This window comes from Vulpes vulpes, chromosome 12 (genome assembly GCF_048418805.1).
Source record: "Vulpes vulpes isolate BD-2025 chromosome 12, VulVul3, whole genome shotgun sequence".
NCBI lineage: Eukaryota > Metazoa > Chordata > Mammalia > Carnivora > Canidae > Vulpes > Vulpes vulpes.
The window spans coordinates 65,300,193-65,315,194 of NC_132791.1; the positions used below are offsets into that span (position 1 = coordinate 65,300,193).

At 32.6% G+C, this 15,002-nt stretch overlaps 1 protein-coding gene across 9 annotated transcripts in view; it reads right to left on the reverse strand.

Annotated features, from left to right (window-relative positions):
- Nucleotides 1-1,377: 1,377 nt before the first annotated feature.
- The window catches only part of DMXL1 (Dmx like 1), a 125,310-nt gene continuing 111,685 nt past the window's right edge, over nucleotides 1,378-15,002 (reverse strand). For all 9 annotated transcript variants that reach the window (XM_026015413.2, XM_026015412.2, XM_026015411.2 and 6 more), the window contains 6 exons: nucleotides 14,014-14,141; nucleotides 10,130-10,222; nucleotides 7,947-8,038; nucleotides 6,795-6,847; nucleotides 4,724-4,941; nucleotides 1,378-3,480 (listed from right to left, as the gene is read on the reverse strand). In XM_026015413.2, coding sequence (XP_025871198.1) covers nucleotides 3,256-3,480; nucleotides 4,724-4,941; nucleotides 6,795-6,847; nucleotides 7,947-8,038; nucleotides 10,130-10,222; nucleotides 14,014-14,141 — 809 coding nt within the window. In that variant the 3' untranslated portion in view covers nucleotides 1,378-3,255. The remainder of the gene's footprint in view (nucleotides 3,481-4,723; nucleotides 4,942-6,794; nucleotides 6,848-7,946; nucleotides 8,039-10,129; nucleotides 10,223-14,013; nucleotides 14,142-15,002) is intronic.

The following is a 15,002-nucleotide window of genomic DNA, read 5'->3' on the forward strand; positions in this document are numbered from 1 at the left end:
GATAGTTCAATAAATATCTAGGTGCACATATTTATGTGCAGAGGTGCTTTTATCCTTATAGGATTTCTTAAAAGTAAGACTGCTTAGTGAAAGTAGGTGTATTCAAGCTTGACATGCATCTCGGTGACTCTGTCTCACCTTACTTCTACCAGCAGTGTTCTGGTATGCCTGTTTCCTCGCATCTACACCAAACTGAGGTTGTCCCTTGATTTTATGCCAATCTGACAGATGAAAAGTGGATGTATCAAAAAAAAAAAAAAAAAGAAAAGAAAAGAAAAGTGGATGTATCATGTTGTTGCTTTTCTTCCCCCAAACATTCCTTTAACCATTAGTGAGGATGAACATACTTTTTAACTTGTTCTTTTTTTCAATGTCCTGTTCTGTGAATTGATTTCTCCAATAATTTATCATTTTTAAGTTCTCTTTGCATATATAGACATTAATAATTTTCCCATTACTATACAAATATTTCTTATGGTCTACCTGTTTTTTTGTTTTGTTTTGTTTTCTAACATTGACGATGGTCTCCTGCCATGATATCAAGGGTTTTTATTTAGTAAAATATGTTTGTCTGGGTTTTCAACCCTACTAAAAAAGCTCATCACCATTTTAAGATCGTATAAAGATTTCCTTAAAGTGGGCATCTTTGTATTGTGCTCTGTTGAGATTGGTGTGAAAAATTATTGTAACTGTTTTTAAAAGTCATTTAAAAAAAAAAAAAAAAAGGAGAAACCAGGCAGCCAGGTGGCTCAGCGGTTTAGCGCCACCTTCAGCCCAGGGCCTAATCCTGGAGGCCCGGGATGGAGTCCCATGTCGGGCTCCCTGCATGGAGCCTGTTCTCCCTCTGCCTGCGTCTCTGCCTCTCTCTCTCTCTGTGTCTCTCATGAATAAATAAATAAAATCTTAAAGAAAAAAAAAAAGGAGAAACCAATCTCAGCAGAACAAAGAGAACAAGAAGGATAGAATTGACTGTCCCATAATCCTGCATAAGAAAAATCCTCCATTTCAGAAAGTAAGACTTGCAATGTTGTGAACTTTTCCATCATTACAAAGCCACATTCTCAGAAAATACATAATTTGAAAAACGTATTTTGATGTACCCATTCCATTACTATAGATAAAATTTTACATGTATGTACATCATTTTAATACTTACATATACATTTTAACTTTTTATTCTCACCTTTTTTTGAGTAACGTTTAACTATTAAGTTAAAAAAGATTATAGAAAAAGGAGAACAAGGTATTTAGGAAAATTAATGTTTCCTATATTTACTAAATATAAATACAGAAACTCTCTATTTTAAAATGTCACATACTTTAAATCAACTAAAGGTGCATAAATATTACTTAAAACAATAGCATGCTAAAAAAAAGTCACTGCATGATTGTTTATTTAAAATATTATGACTCTGATGTAAATACATATGGGCTTACATAATTTATTACTCATATAAACCCTCAATTAAAATGCTTAATTGTTCATCCACAATGCCTTTTTCCTAATAAGCATAATAAATTTTCTATCTCACTGAAAGTGTTTAAAGCTTTTTAAATCTTGATTTGTGCAGTTACTGAAAAATAACTTAAGCTTAACTACATCACACAGCAGGATCGCTTGCAATGCTGTCACAGATCTATCCATGGCAAAATAGTCACATATCGTTACTGTTATTGCACAGTTATAGATACAGGTTATTATGTGCACATAAACTCTCTACATAATCAATGACAGTGCAGTTTCACTGCAACTAGCTTAACACATTTAAAATTATGAATACAATTTACAAAATCTTTAACAATATACTTTTAAAAGTATCCTGAGGATATTACAAAATTCATTTTACCAGCCCTTCATTTCTTCGCTTTGCCTCTTTAATTTCCAAGATAACAGTTGTCCATATTTTGTTACATAAAAATGTCTTTATAGTTCCTATTAACAAAATATATTTAAGCTACATAGTATATAATTGTCCCTTAAATACTTAGTCCCATCTGCCTCCAGTCTCCTCTGAAATCAAGTATTTATCAAGTTGTCTATAATTTTTAATCAGAAAAGGTATAGCACAAAACAGACAGAAATAGGGTTATTAGCACATTTAAGTTAAAAGCATTGTGCATTTTTAATATTTTGGTCATATTTTATAGTAAAATAATATATTTTGGCAAAAATAATAAAATATAAGGTCTAGTTTATTTTCTTTTAATGGTAGATCTGGCAGGTATTTTACATTTGTAAGTATTATCTATTTAATTTGACTGTTCTCACATTTGTTTCTAAAAACACTGCTATAAGGTGTTCAGAATTTTGAGACTAAAAGCACCTAAAAAAAAAAAAAAGGGAAAATGGTGCTCTAAAATCTTTCGACAATTTTATAAACTTACTTTAAAGTGTCTCATATATGCCAACACAGAATCATTATTGCCTCCTAAGACTTATTTGACTCAAGATAATCTTTAAAATAATGATCTTGGACATCTTCCTGAAATTATTTGAAAATTAGGATGGGAATTCAAAAATTAAGAACAACAACAAAAGAGAAACAGATGCAAAAAAAGTTGCTATTCTAGTGGCAGTTGTTATGGCACAAAAATACATGAAAAGATTTGTAATTTTCTCTGATATACACACAAACTAAGTTCAAAAAAGATGTGTAAGATATATTACATATATACACACACACACTTGGGCTCCAGACAGGAAATGGAGAACTTTACATAATAAGGCCATTTGGGTCATCTATCACTCAAGTCCCAAATGACAGTTTTTAATGAAGATGTTCATTATGTTTTTTATTCTTGCCCAGTTTTCAAGTTATCATTAACTAGTTGAAGAAGAGTCTGAGATGTGTATGTTTGAAAAAAGAAATGAGTGTGGTGAATTGATGACTGATGTCAACTGCCTTACATAAAGAGTATTTTTACTGTTAAAGAAATTCATACAGAGACATCTGCAGAAGAGTTTATCAACAATAACACAAAACTCCTTTAACACTATGACATACCCACTCTAACATACTATAAATATGTATTATTACAGTATTATTTATACATTCTACTTTAGGCAATATAGTCTAATTCTGAATGACCTTGTTAATTTTTAAGGCATCAGTGCATCAAGGGCAAAGCTCCATAAAATAAATATGAAGAGAAAGCATTAGCTTATCTGTGGCAGAGAGAGTGATCTCTGTACATTATAGTTGTTGGCCACTTCCATGGAATAGGGAATAAATTTTACATCTTATTGTCAAAATGTTATAGCATTAATTTTACATCATTTTTCAACACTTCATTTAATGGGCTAAACTGATCCGGGAGTATTCTCATTTTCATTGTTCCATCAGCTCCACAGGAAAAAATGTGATTTGCTGGCCCTGTCTCAATTTGCATCACTCCAGTTCCAATATTTCTGAAAATGGACTGCCGGGCATGTTCATTGATAAAAGTGTGAAGAAGACTAAAGGTAGACAGACTCCAAATCTGAAAGATAGTAGGAAAAATATTAAAAATTGAGGTACATTACCTTAAAAATCCAAATGAAAAATTTAGGCCTGTTTTCTTGTACACATAAGGAATTTCTAGAACAAAGATGGAAAAAAACCTCCGTAAGCCTAAGGTCATAACCTTGACTCTGAAATTATTGACTCTGTTTTTCAGTTTTCCAAATCCTTTTGATATTATTACATTCTTCAAAATCCATCCATTTAGAAAGGGAAGGATTTTAAAACTTGCACTGGAGAGAAGAACTGAGGTATAGGAGGTTAAGTGTACAAGGCTATAGAAATCTGTAGTATCATAGGGACCCTCAGAAGTTTGTGCTGTGTAGTTCATAATGGGGTAATCCTGTATAATACTCAGCAAGGGGTTAGAACCACTGGAAACGGGGCCTTAGAAAAAGCAAAACTATGTTCCAACTCAAGATAAATTATCATAACTTTAGTATACTTAATTTACTAAGATTTTCATTTTCAAAGTAGCCTAACTTACTGAATAGTCTCACTTGGGGCTCAAACAACGGATTCTAAGAATGCAGGCTCCTTCAGTGGGTCACTGACCATTACAATAACTTACTGACTAGTCTAAAGTGACTTCTCCCTGCAGATCTTTCCAAATGTGGCCAGAGGACCCTCCATCATGAGTGCTAGGTATATATTATAAAAATACACATTCCTGAGCTTAGAGTTACCATCTGACTATTTCTGAGATGGGATGCATTTTAATAAGATGCTTCACATTTTAAACAACCTCTCAGTTTTAAACACAGTGGAGTTTGAGAAGGACAGGGCTTATTCAGGTACATTCAGAGTTCTTCAATCATCCACTGAGTAGCCAGATGCTATGCTATAAATGAAAAAAAAAGGGGGGGGGTAGCAATTCAGGATAAAGGAATATGTTAGTACATTTCACAGTACCTGAAACTGAATTCAGTAATAACTCTGAAACTGGAAGTCAAGACTAATTCGAATGTCTGAAATATGTTTGTATCTACAGAAAATCAAGCTCTTTTGCACATTAATCAAGCATATTTGAAAACAACTGAAAAAGAGACAATTTCAAGTTAAATATTATTTCATTTATAAAAGTTTTATTAAACAGCAACCAACATGTTGACCAAAATAGGAGTTAATATCTCTATTATTTAAACAGACTGGTATGATTAAAGACTTAAGGTTTCTGAAGATGACTTTTCATTTTGTAGATACTGTGGCATTACTGTTCTTACCTTTATGTTGCCTTCAGCAGATCCTGTGACAAAGTACTCTTCCGTTGGATCAATAGCAATGGCTTTAACAGGAGAATCATGGCTCTGGAATAGCTGCCTCTGCTGTCGTTGCCGAAGGTCAAATGCACATGTAAAGCCTTTTCTTCCACCTGATATTAGTAGCTGATGTTTTGGAGCATACGCTAAAACAGTAGCTCCACTATCATGGCATGTAAAAGCTAAAAATTAAAACAGAATAACATAACATAGAAAAGTAAAAGCCATTTAATGTTATAAGAAACAGACTTCTGGCTTTTGGCCAAGGTAGAATGATAGATCACCAGACTTACCCACCTACCTGAAACAATTTAAAAAATTAAATGATACATAGGGAACAATGGTTTGAGACACTGGATATCAGGCAAAGAAAAATGATCTTTAATAGATGGGAAGCAAACTCTGGGGGAGCAATACAATTGCCTCTGTTTATTGACTATAGAGTGTTTTCTGGCCATGGCACAAGGGGACCCCAAGTTGGTCTGGGTTCCTATTCCCACCAGCCATAGTGGAAAACCTCATAATTCATAAGGCATAGAATATTCAGAAAGGTTTGCCTCAAGAGTAGGTAAAATTAATAATGCCTAGTATCTACTACAAAATCAACAGGCATGCAAAGAAGCAGGAAAATACAATCCATAAGGAGAAGAAAATCTTTTTTTTTTTAAAGATCTCATTTATTTATTCATGACACACACACAGAGAGAGAGAGAGAGAGAGAGATTGAGAGAAAGAGAGGCAGAGACACAGGCAGAAGGAGAAGCAGGCTCCATGCAGGGAGCCCAATGTGAGACTCGATCCCAGGACTCCAGGATCACGCCCTGGGCCAAAGGCAGGTGCTAAACTGCTGAGCCACCGAGGGATCCCAAGTAGAAGACAATCTATCCACTGAAAATAACCCAGAAATTACAGAGATGATAGAATTAGTAGACAAAGAAATTAAAAGTCATTATAACTGTATCCCTTATGTTCAAAAAGCTGGATAAAACATCAAGCTTGTTAAGTAGAGACATGAAAAATACAAAAAATAGAGATACAAATAAAAAGTCCAGAGATTAAAAACTACAACATTCAAATGAAAAATGTTTAAATTTAAAGGCAGATTAAACAATGCAAAACAAAACAAAACAAAAAAAAACCACCCAACTAGCGAACTTGAAGACATACATACCCTTTTAAGTATCAGAAACACATAAATACAAGGAATATTTTTTCTTTAAAAAAAATTTCCCCTAACAAATCTTGGTTGGGAGTTTTGACTAGTGTTGCATTTAATCTGTAAAGTTCGGAGGCAGTGACATCTGAACAATGGATGTGGACTAGCTCTCCATTTATTTAGATCTTTGATTTCTTTTTATTTTTTTATTTTTTATTTCTAGTCTTCCCCAACAGAGGCTATACATATTTTGTTAGATTCACACCTCAGTATTTCATTATTTTTGGTGCTCTTATAGTGATTTTTAAAAATTTCAATTCCAATTATTCATAGCCGGCATATATGAAAGAAAATGACTTTAGTATGTTATCTGGTATTTCATGATTCTATCATACTTGCACATTAGTTCCAAAAGTGTTTATTTATTTTTGTAGATTCTTTAAGATTTTCTACACAGACAACCATGTCATCTGTGAATAAAGGCAGTTTTATTTCTTCTCTTCCAAATGTATACCTTTTATTTCCTTTTCTTGTTTTATTGCATTGGTTAGAATTCCCAGTACAATGCTGAATATGATTAGAGAGAAGGTATATAATACTGTACAATAACTGATGTTCACAATGAAGACCTGTGCCTATCAGATCCAAAATAAAGACATATGATTTTCATATTATCTCTGTTCTACTACTGTCTCTCATCAGCTAATGAGCTAATTATATATCTTGCATTTTTCTGCTTTCCAATTCTGTGCCATTGTGGGCAAAATAAACCTCACTGGCTAATAAATATGAGTCATTAAAGACAAATCCATTAAAAAAACTCTTTAAGTTCATGAATTTCTTGACTTCCAAAATTTATAAAATGCTTTCAAAACTTACCATGGACTAAACTATTGGCAGGTGCTACAAGAGTATCCCACAAACATATGTTCCTGAAAAAAAAAAAAAAAGACTTGAGTGACACAAAATTTTAACAGAATAAAAAGTAAGCTTGTCTCAAATAGGTATATAACATTTGAACCTTGCTCTCACAAAAAGTTCTTAAATTTATAAAAGAATCAAATATAAGTATCCAATGTATTTATTCCTGATTAATTTTTATACAAAATTTTAAAAAAACGTACTAACTTACAAAACTGAGTAATTTTAGACTGACATGTATTTACAAATAATTACTACATAAAGCCTGAATGCAGAAACTTCTTTTTGTATTTGCTGATTCTCTAACAAATGGACTGACATACACCAAGAGCAGGAAACTCTGAATTTTCCAAGCACAAAGAAAGCTTATTCCTGCTATGAATGGGAGCAGCTTTTACTCCTTTCTATGAGTTGCAAAGGAAGCACCAATATATGTAAAAATTTCTATGCAAGATGGGCTAAAGATTCCATATTCCTACAATCCAATTTCTAGTGCAAAGTGAGGCCTCACAGAGAAATAGAAAAGCTCAGCAATCTCAGTAGGCATTCACTCAGAATTCTGCTGTATGAGGGAAGTGAAACGGGGTTGTGGAGATTGAGATAGGAAGGAGACATTTTCTTACATATTTAATATTTGGGAGGAGATGAGGATAGGCTGCCACTCACTAGCTATTGTACAACTAAAAAGTCTTTGAGTTTCTTGTTTTCTTCTTATTGTGAAATGCTGATAATATCTACTTAATAGAGCCACAGGATTAACAAAAGAGCAGGATCAATAAATAATAGTTCTTTTTTTGCTTCAAGCTTGCCTAATGCATAAGGAATAATACTACAGTGAAAATTAATTTTGCTATCAAATCCTTTTCTCCTAAAGTCTTAACAACAGGATATTAATAATACAGAAGGAATGGATTTTGTTTTTAATGCCACCAGAATTTCCTTAGCTTTATAATCAGAAAACTAAAAATGCTCTAAGAAACAAGTGTTTATAATAAAAATACTGAAAAGCTTAACTGTGAAAACATTATTGAGACACAAAAATATAAAGCAAATAAAGAATAAAGTTCAGCTATACAGATACATACTTAAATTTCAGTTATAATCTCTTACCTATTATCAGTTGAAAGACCAGCTGTAGCTATCAAAGAGGAGGAACTAACAAACACAAAATCATTGGCTGTTTTGTTGTGACACTGCCAAGTCTGGAACAGTTAGAAATAAACAAATTTTATTGCTATCCTTAGCAACTTTATGACCAAGTACATGCATTAATCAAAAAGGGATCATGTAATTTGTGGCTTACTTAAACCTCTTGGGTCTTCCTCCCTACCCCCAAACTTTAGACAAACTTCAAGAGTAATACAGAGAATTCTATACACCGTTTACCCAGATTCACCAATTTTGAACATTCTGCCACATTTGTTTTGCCTCTCCTTTTCTCTCTCTCTCGCTCACATACACACACACTTTCCTTTGAACCATATGTATTATAAGTCTTTACGAGACCTTGTGTTTTTTATTCATTTAAAAGTTCAAAAGAAAACAAAAAGAGGTTAAATGTTAAATATTTTCAGAATATGTGAACATTTTTTCTTAGAAAAAGCTAGAATTTTAGATTATTTTTCAGAAATGTTTAAACTCAAATAATTTTTCAAATATGTAACAACATATTAAGTCAAAAAAATTAGAAAACTTAAAATGTTTCTGAACACTCCATCAAACAGTAACCTGAGAGATTTAGTCTATTACAAAGACTTCCAAGATAATTTGTTCAGATGTTTCTCTTCAATAAAAAAATGATTTAAGAATGTCAAAACCATCACATTTAAGATTTTTCTTGTGAGTCACTTCCCCATTGCCCCTGACTACCACTGGAGCTGGGCTAGATGGTATGTCCTTAACACAAACAAAATACACTTTAACCCCACAAATCCAGTAATGTACATTTTCAATTTAATTTGACTTTTTAGAACTTAAAAAAAAAGGCAGGCCCTTAGGGAACATAAACATATTTAAATCTTTTTTTAACATATTTAAATCTATTATTGGCTTAGTGAAAATATGAAGAAATAAATTCTTTCATAGTACCCTCACCAATCTCCTCCTTACCTGCTTTCACTTAGATCAGTACCATACTCCGTAATTTAAACTTGGGTGAATTACCAGAACCTTAACTCATATTCTTAATATTTTCCTAATAGGTATTGTTTAGTCCTATAAAGGGCCTAAAGAATATATAAAATAAAAATCAGTGTTCTATGAAGCTTTAGAAGGTTCATTAAACCTGTGTATTCCTGAATAAAGATGTAGTTTTTTTTTTTTAAGACACAGGTAAAGGTAAGGGGTGCCTGGGTGGTTCAGTTAGTTAAACTCTGATTCTTGATTTCAGCTTGGATCATGATGCCAGGCTTGTGAGATTGAACCCTGTATTGGGCTCTGTGCTCAGCACAGAGTCTGCCTGTCCCTCTACGTCTGCTCTTTCTCTCTCTCAAATAAATAAATAAATAAATAAATAAATAAATAAATAAATAAATAAATAAATAAAATCTATAAATAAATAAATAAATAAATAAATGAATGAATGAATGAATGAATAAATAAATAAATAAATAAATAATAAGAAAGATGCAGGCAAAAAGAAATAATTGTACCAGCTATAGCATATCCTTTCTACTTTGTTCATAAGGGATAATTAAAAAAAAAAAACAAAACAAAACAAACCCATGAGATGTGAGGTCTGTTGACCATTCTTTTTAAGTATAATCCCCAATGTAGCTTAGTGAGGCTGGAAAAGAGCTTGAATAGCCCACAGGTTCCATGGGTATCTGGAGGTGCCATGTTTGGTCGATACAGGTTAATTTTCCAGGTTTCCAGAGACTAAGAATTTTAAACCTCACAGACTATTTTTCACATAATACAAGGACAGAAGCTTATAGTAAAGTGACTGAATACATAGAACTAAATGGATTTTATTTACTTTTTGCTTTAATATTTATTGCCTCAAATATATATTCTTGTTCTCTTAAAAATAAAAATAAAAATAAAAATAAAAATTCAAAGATTGCCTGGGTGGCTCAGTCAGTTAAGCATCCTGCTCGATTTCAGCACAGGTCATGATCTCAGGGTTGTGACACTGAGCCCCATGTAGGTTTCTATGCTGGGCATGCAGCCTGCTTGGGATTCTCTCTCTCCCCCTGCCATTCTCCCCATATACTCTTTCTCCCTCTCTCTCAAAAATAACAAAAGTAAAATAAAAATTTAAAAAAGTTTAAAGGAAAGAATTTTTGGCTTACCAGGTATGGCTTAGGCATGCTTCCAGTTACTGGACAACATTTCCAGTTTGTTTGATACAAACTTAAATATCCATCAGCATCAACTATTCCAAACTTAGAGAAAAAATTTTTTTAAGTATTTAATACAAATACAAAAGCACATATCAACCATATACCTTAACTGCGACTCTCAAATTTTGATCTTAAATACTTAATTGATAAATTGACTTTTACTTCACCTACACATGGATCTAGCCCAGAAAAACATTTAGCTGCTGCTTAAAAGAATTTCAGGTGACAAAGAAGAAACAAATATTAGGCACACATTTTATTATACCAACCAAAAGCACAGACTATATATTCTCTAAAAATACTCAAAAGATAGGATACTGAATTTACATATTTAATCGTGCAACAAATGTTTAATATATAAAACAGAAAACTATCACTATGAAAAAGGTAAATTAAGGACTTCTCGAAACACATGCGAAAATCATGTCAACATCAGTAGAAAGCAAAATAAAACAAAAATTATTACAGTAAAAGAATTTCCACTACGGGGGAACGCAGGGTAATTTGAGAAAATGCCAAAATTATCCAATGAGAAATTATATGTTACACATATAAAAGGATGAGTAAGATTAAGCATTTTTTTCTATAGATTGCAAAAATAACATATATATAGTTTATGAAATAAAACAAATGTCTACTTTGGACTCTTGCCCTCTCCCATCTCCAGATCTAGCAACTCTTGACAATTTGATGTGTTCCATTTCAAATTTGGTTTATGTTTAGGGCTGTTTAAAAAATGAGAACCATAATAAATATACAGTTCCACAATTACATTTTTTTACTTATTACAGCCATCTTTTCATATCCGTACATTTAATCTACTTTATTCTTATGTTGTGTAGTATTACACTATACAGTTGTATTATAACTTTTGAAAACTTTTTCCTTAGAGACAGTTTCCAATTTTCCTTATTACAAAGTGCTGCTTTAAATATTCTGGTACATGTACCTTTGAGTATTTATGTAAGATAGATAATCTAGAAAAGGGAAAGCTTTGTCAAATAACATCATTTAAAACTGGCAGGCAAAACTAAAATTTAATCCTAAGTGGTAATGTCAATTTATATACCCATTTTTCTTACACATTAGTCAACACTGCTTATTACTAAAACTTCAAATATTTGTTGGTATATACAAAAGGAAGATTAATTTTTAAAGTGATTTCTTCAATTATTAGGATTATTGGCCATGCATAGTTGTTTCATAAAATGATCTGATCATATCCTTTATCTACTTCTCTATTGTCTTTAAATAAATTTGACTAATAAGGTGAATATTAGAAATACTAATCAACTGTTTACTGTATTTGTTACAGATATTTTCCCAAGGTCTATCCATTTTGTGATTTATCCTGTTTTCTGGAGTAGACCTAATGTATGGTCTTCAGAAAGGGTATATGGAATGTGTTAAGTCTGCACACTTAAAAAATTTTTGTTTAAAATATATTTTTCATGAAATTTGAATGACAGTTTGGACAGATAATGACACCTAATTCCCATTCATTGTCCATCAGAATTCTGTGAATACTGCTTCCCTATATGTTATCTCTATTTTTGAGTAGGCCAATGCCATTAATTTCAGAGGGGAGGGGTAGAGAGGTTCTAAGGAACCATTTTATCCCTACACCTTCCTAGAAGCTGTCTTTATCCTTGGATTAAAAAAACAAAAATCAAATAATCAGGGTGTGTCTGGCATGTAATGTTTCTCAACCCTTAGGCCTAGTACTTGGTAGGTTCTTTTCAAAAATTCTATTTTTTTTTTGTTTTGGGGATATTTTTATTTTAATAATTCCTTTGAATATAATGTTTCTTTCTATTTCATCATTTTTTCCTTCTGAAATATCTTTTAAATGTCTTTTATAAATTTTCCTGGATCTAGCCTTAATTTGCCTCTTGTATTATTTTCATCACAGAGTAATTTCCTAATTTGTTCTTCCTAGTCACAAACTTGATTTTCAACTATTTTCATTCTGTGATTCAGCCCTTATAATGAGTAGTTCTTCTACAAACTCAATTTTGGGAATCATGTGTTTTTAATTTCCAAAAATTCTTCCTTGTTTTTCTACTTTTATTTCATAGTAGCTTATATTTGTTTTAGAATGCAGTATATCTTCCTGAATCTAAGGAGCTGTCCCCTACAGGTCATTATTCCACTTAATGCCTCTTTTTAGGCTCAATAACTTTAGGCAGCCCATTTCTGTTCATAATGGACAAACTGACCAGCATAACTGTCAACTGTTTTATTTACTATAGTAGGCTTCTGTGCCATTTGGCTCCTTCATGGCCATGGTGAATGGACAGTTAGTTGACTATCTATTAAATATACTTGGGGAGGTAATGAAGAATAGTTTTTTGTGCCTTCAAATAGCATATGTGGAAGGCTATGGTGAGCGTTAAGTCTAGACAATAATTCAGACTATAGAAGGTATAGAAGGCCATGCTAAAGAATATAGGCTTCCATATAAGAGCCTTGAAGGGCTCTTGAAATCATCAATAATGTGATCTCCCGTAGGGTGTAGTTATATATTATTTGTTATATAATTGTAGTAGCAACAGGAAGAATGCACTAGAAAGGTAAAGAGTTGAGGTACAGAGACTAGCTAAGGAGCAATATGATATTGACAACCAAAGTAGAAAAGCATGAGCGCTAAAGCATACTGATATGTTACACAACTGAAATTACAGTAGAACTCTAAAAGCTTTTAGATTAAATCCCCTCAATTCCCATTAAGGAGCAAAGAATGTTGCCAATTGGTATTAAGAAACCATATGCTCTCAAAAGTTATAGTTTCACAGCTACATGAAAAAGTTATCTTTGACTTTTGGGAACTGTAACAGAGTTAAGTGATAATGTGGTAGGCAAGAAGGCTGTATGTAGCACATCATGATACAAAGAACATGTGAGAAGAGTGAAAGGTTTCGAAGTTGAAAGAAAAGAAAAGGCAAGATGGACCATTTGTGAGAGTGCTGTTTGTTTTTACTGAAGCTTGGCTCTGAAGACAAAGAGCAGGCTGATTTCCCCTTTAAATGTTGCTGAACGTGATAGTGAAATACCACAGCAGGCAGAGAGGCAGTCTGAGGAAAACAGGATTGTGGGAAGTAAAGACAGTAAGGGATACTCTAGAGCAGGGTTGAAAAACCTTTACTTAAAGGGTCATATCATAAATATTTCAGGCTTACTGTCTATAAGTCTTTGTTTTCCTGAACTCTGTTGTTGTAGTGGAAAAGTAATCACAGAAAACAAATAATGAGGTAGCTCTGTTCTAATAAAACTTTTATTTACAAAACATGTGGCTAGGCCATGATTTGTTCATACGCTATTCTAGAGAGTCCTCAAAAGTTTAATGTATGCACAAATCACAAAAGTATCTGGTTAAAATACAGATGATGACTCAGTAGGTCTGTAGTAGAGTCAATAATCTGAATTTTTAATAAGCTCTCAGATTTTACTTGCTACTTGACCATACTTTGAGTACATTCCAGAAGACAAAGAAAGTAGAAGTATTTAATCAAAAATGTGTAATATATGATGGTTCTATAATCATTTGGTCCTAAATATATGATGGTTCTATAATCATTTAAGTGAATTTTAATGGATACATATACATACACAATACTCATATGCATAACACAAAAGGTCATTCCAAGAAGAACCAAATGAATGTAAGTATTATGAGAATGTAAAATTCTTTCAAAATAATTTTATAAAAAAGAATATAGAGTAATACTTTATCATTAGCTCATTGAGCTGTCTCTCTTCAGAAATAGACTAGTTACATTTATAAACTTCCAACAAAATCAAACCATATTCCCATTTGTGTTTGTATATACTACCTTATTTCCTTGATAGTTAAACCTCATTCTTGTAACTCTTGAATTGCCACCAGATCGAAAACAGGTTATTTGTTGAGAATGGCCCCATTCAAACATTCTGACACTTCCATCCTGAGCTCCAGTCAGATCTGCATAATAAGGAGCAAAAATTGCAAATTTAGGGACCCCTGGATGACTCAGGGGTTGGGCACCTGCCTTTGGCTCAGGGTGTGATCCCGGGGTCCCGGGGATCGAGTCCCACATTGGGCTCCCTGGCTCCCTGAATGGAGCCTGCTTCTTCCTCTGCCTCTGCCTCTGTCTCTGCCTCTCTCTCTCTCTGTGTCTCTCATGAATAAACAAAATCTTTAAAAAAAAAATTGCAAATTTACTGCAGTAATCTTAGGAAGGTTTGTTTTTTAATCCAAGTAAAAACTTTAATGAAAGAAACACCTATGAAATGAATCCTAGTCAGTTTACATGAACTCACCTTTGTTACGAAATTTTGCTTGAATACTTTAATCTTAGAAAGATAATTTCATGATCTATTTTCATTTGAATAAGAATATACCCTCACACTACAGGACACAGGCAATTAAATCACAGCTCTGCAGTTTCATTTCCTTTTCAAATTATCTCAATGATGTTTTAATAGCCTTTAATAAATACCTTGTATAATAACCACTTAACCAATTCCTGGGTGAATTAGAGTCAATTCTTATCAGTCACACTATTAATGTTTAAATTTATACATTTTCTCTGGAAAAAAATTACAGAAAGTCTTGAATGGTATGGTAAAGAAAAAAAAAATCACTTCTAATAGTTATTCTGACTGACCTGATAGTTCAAATATGTTATATGTTTCAGTGGAATATGAACAAGCTAAATGATTATTAATTCTTCACTTTGTCATTTACTAATTTTGTGATACTAGGAACCTTATTTAATCTCCCTGAGCCCACTTCAAATTGTCCTGTAAAAGGGGAATATATGTAAGTTAATGGGCAGCTGAG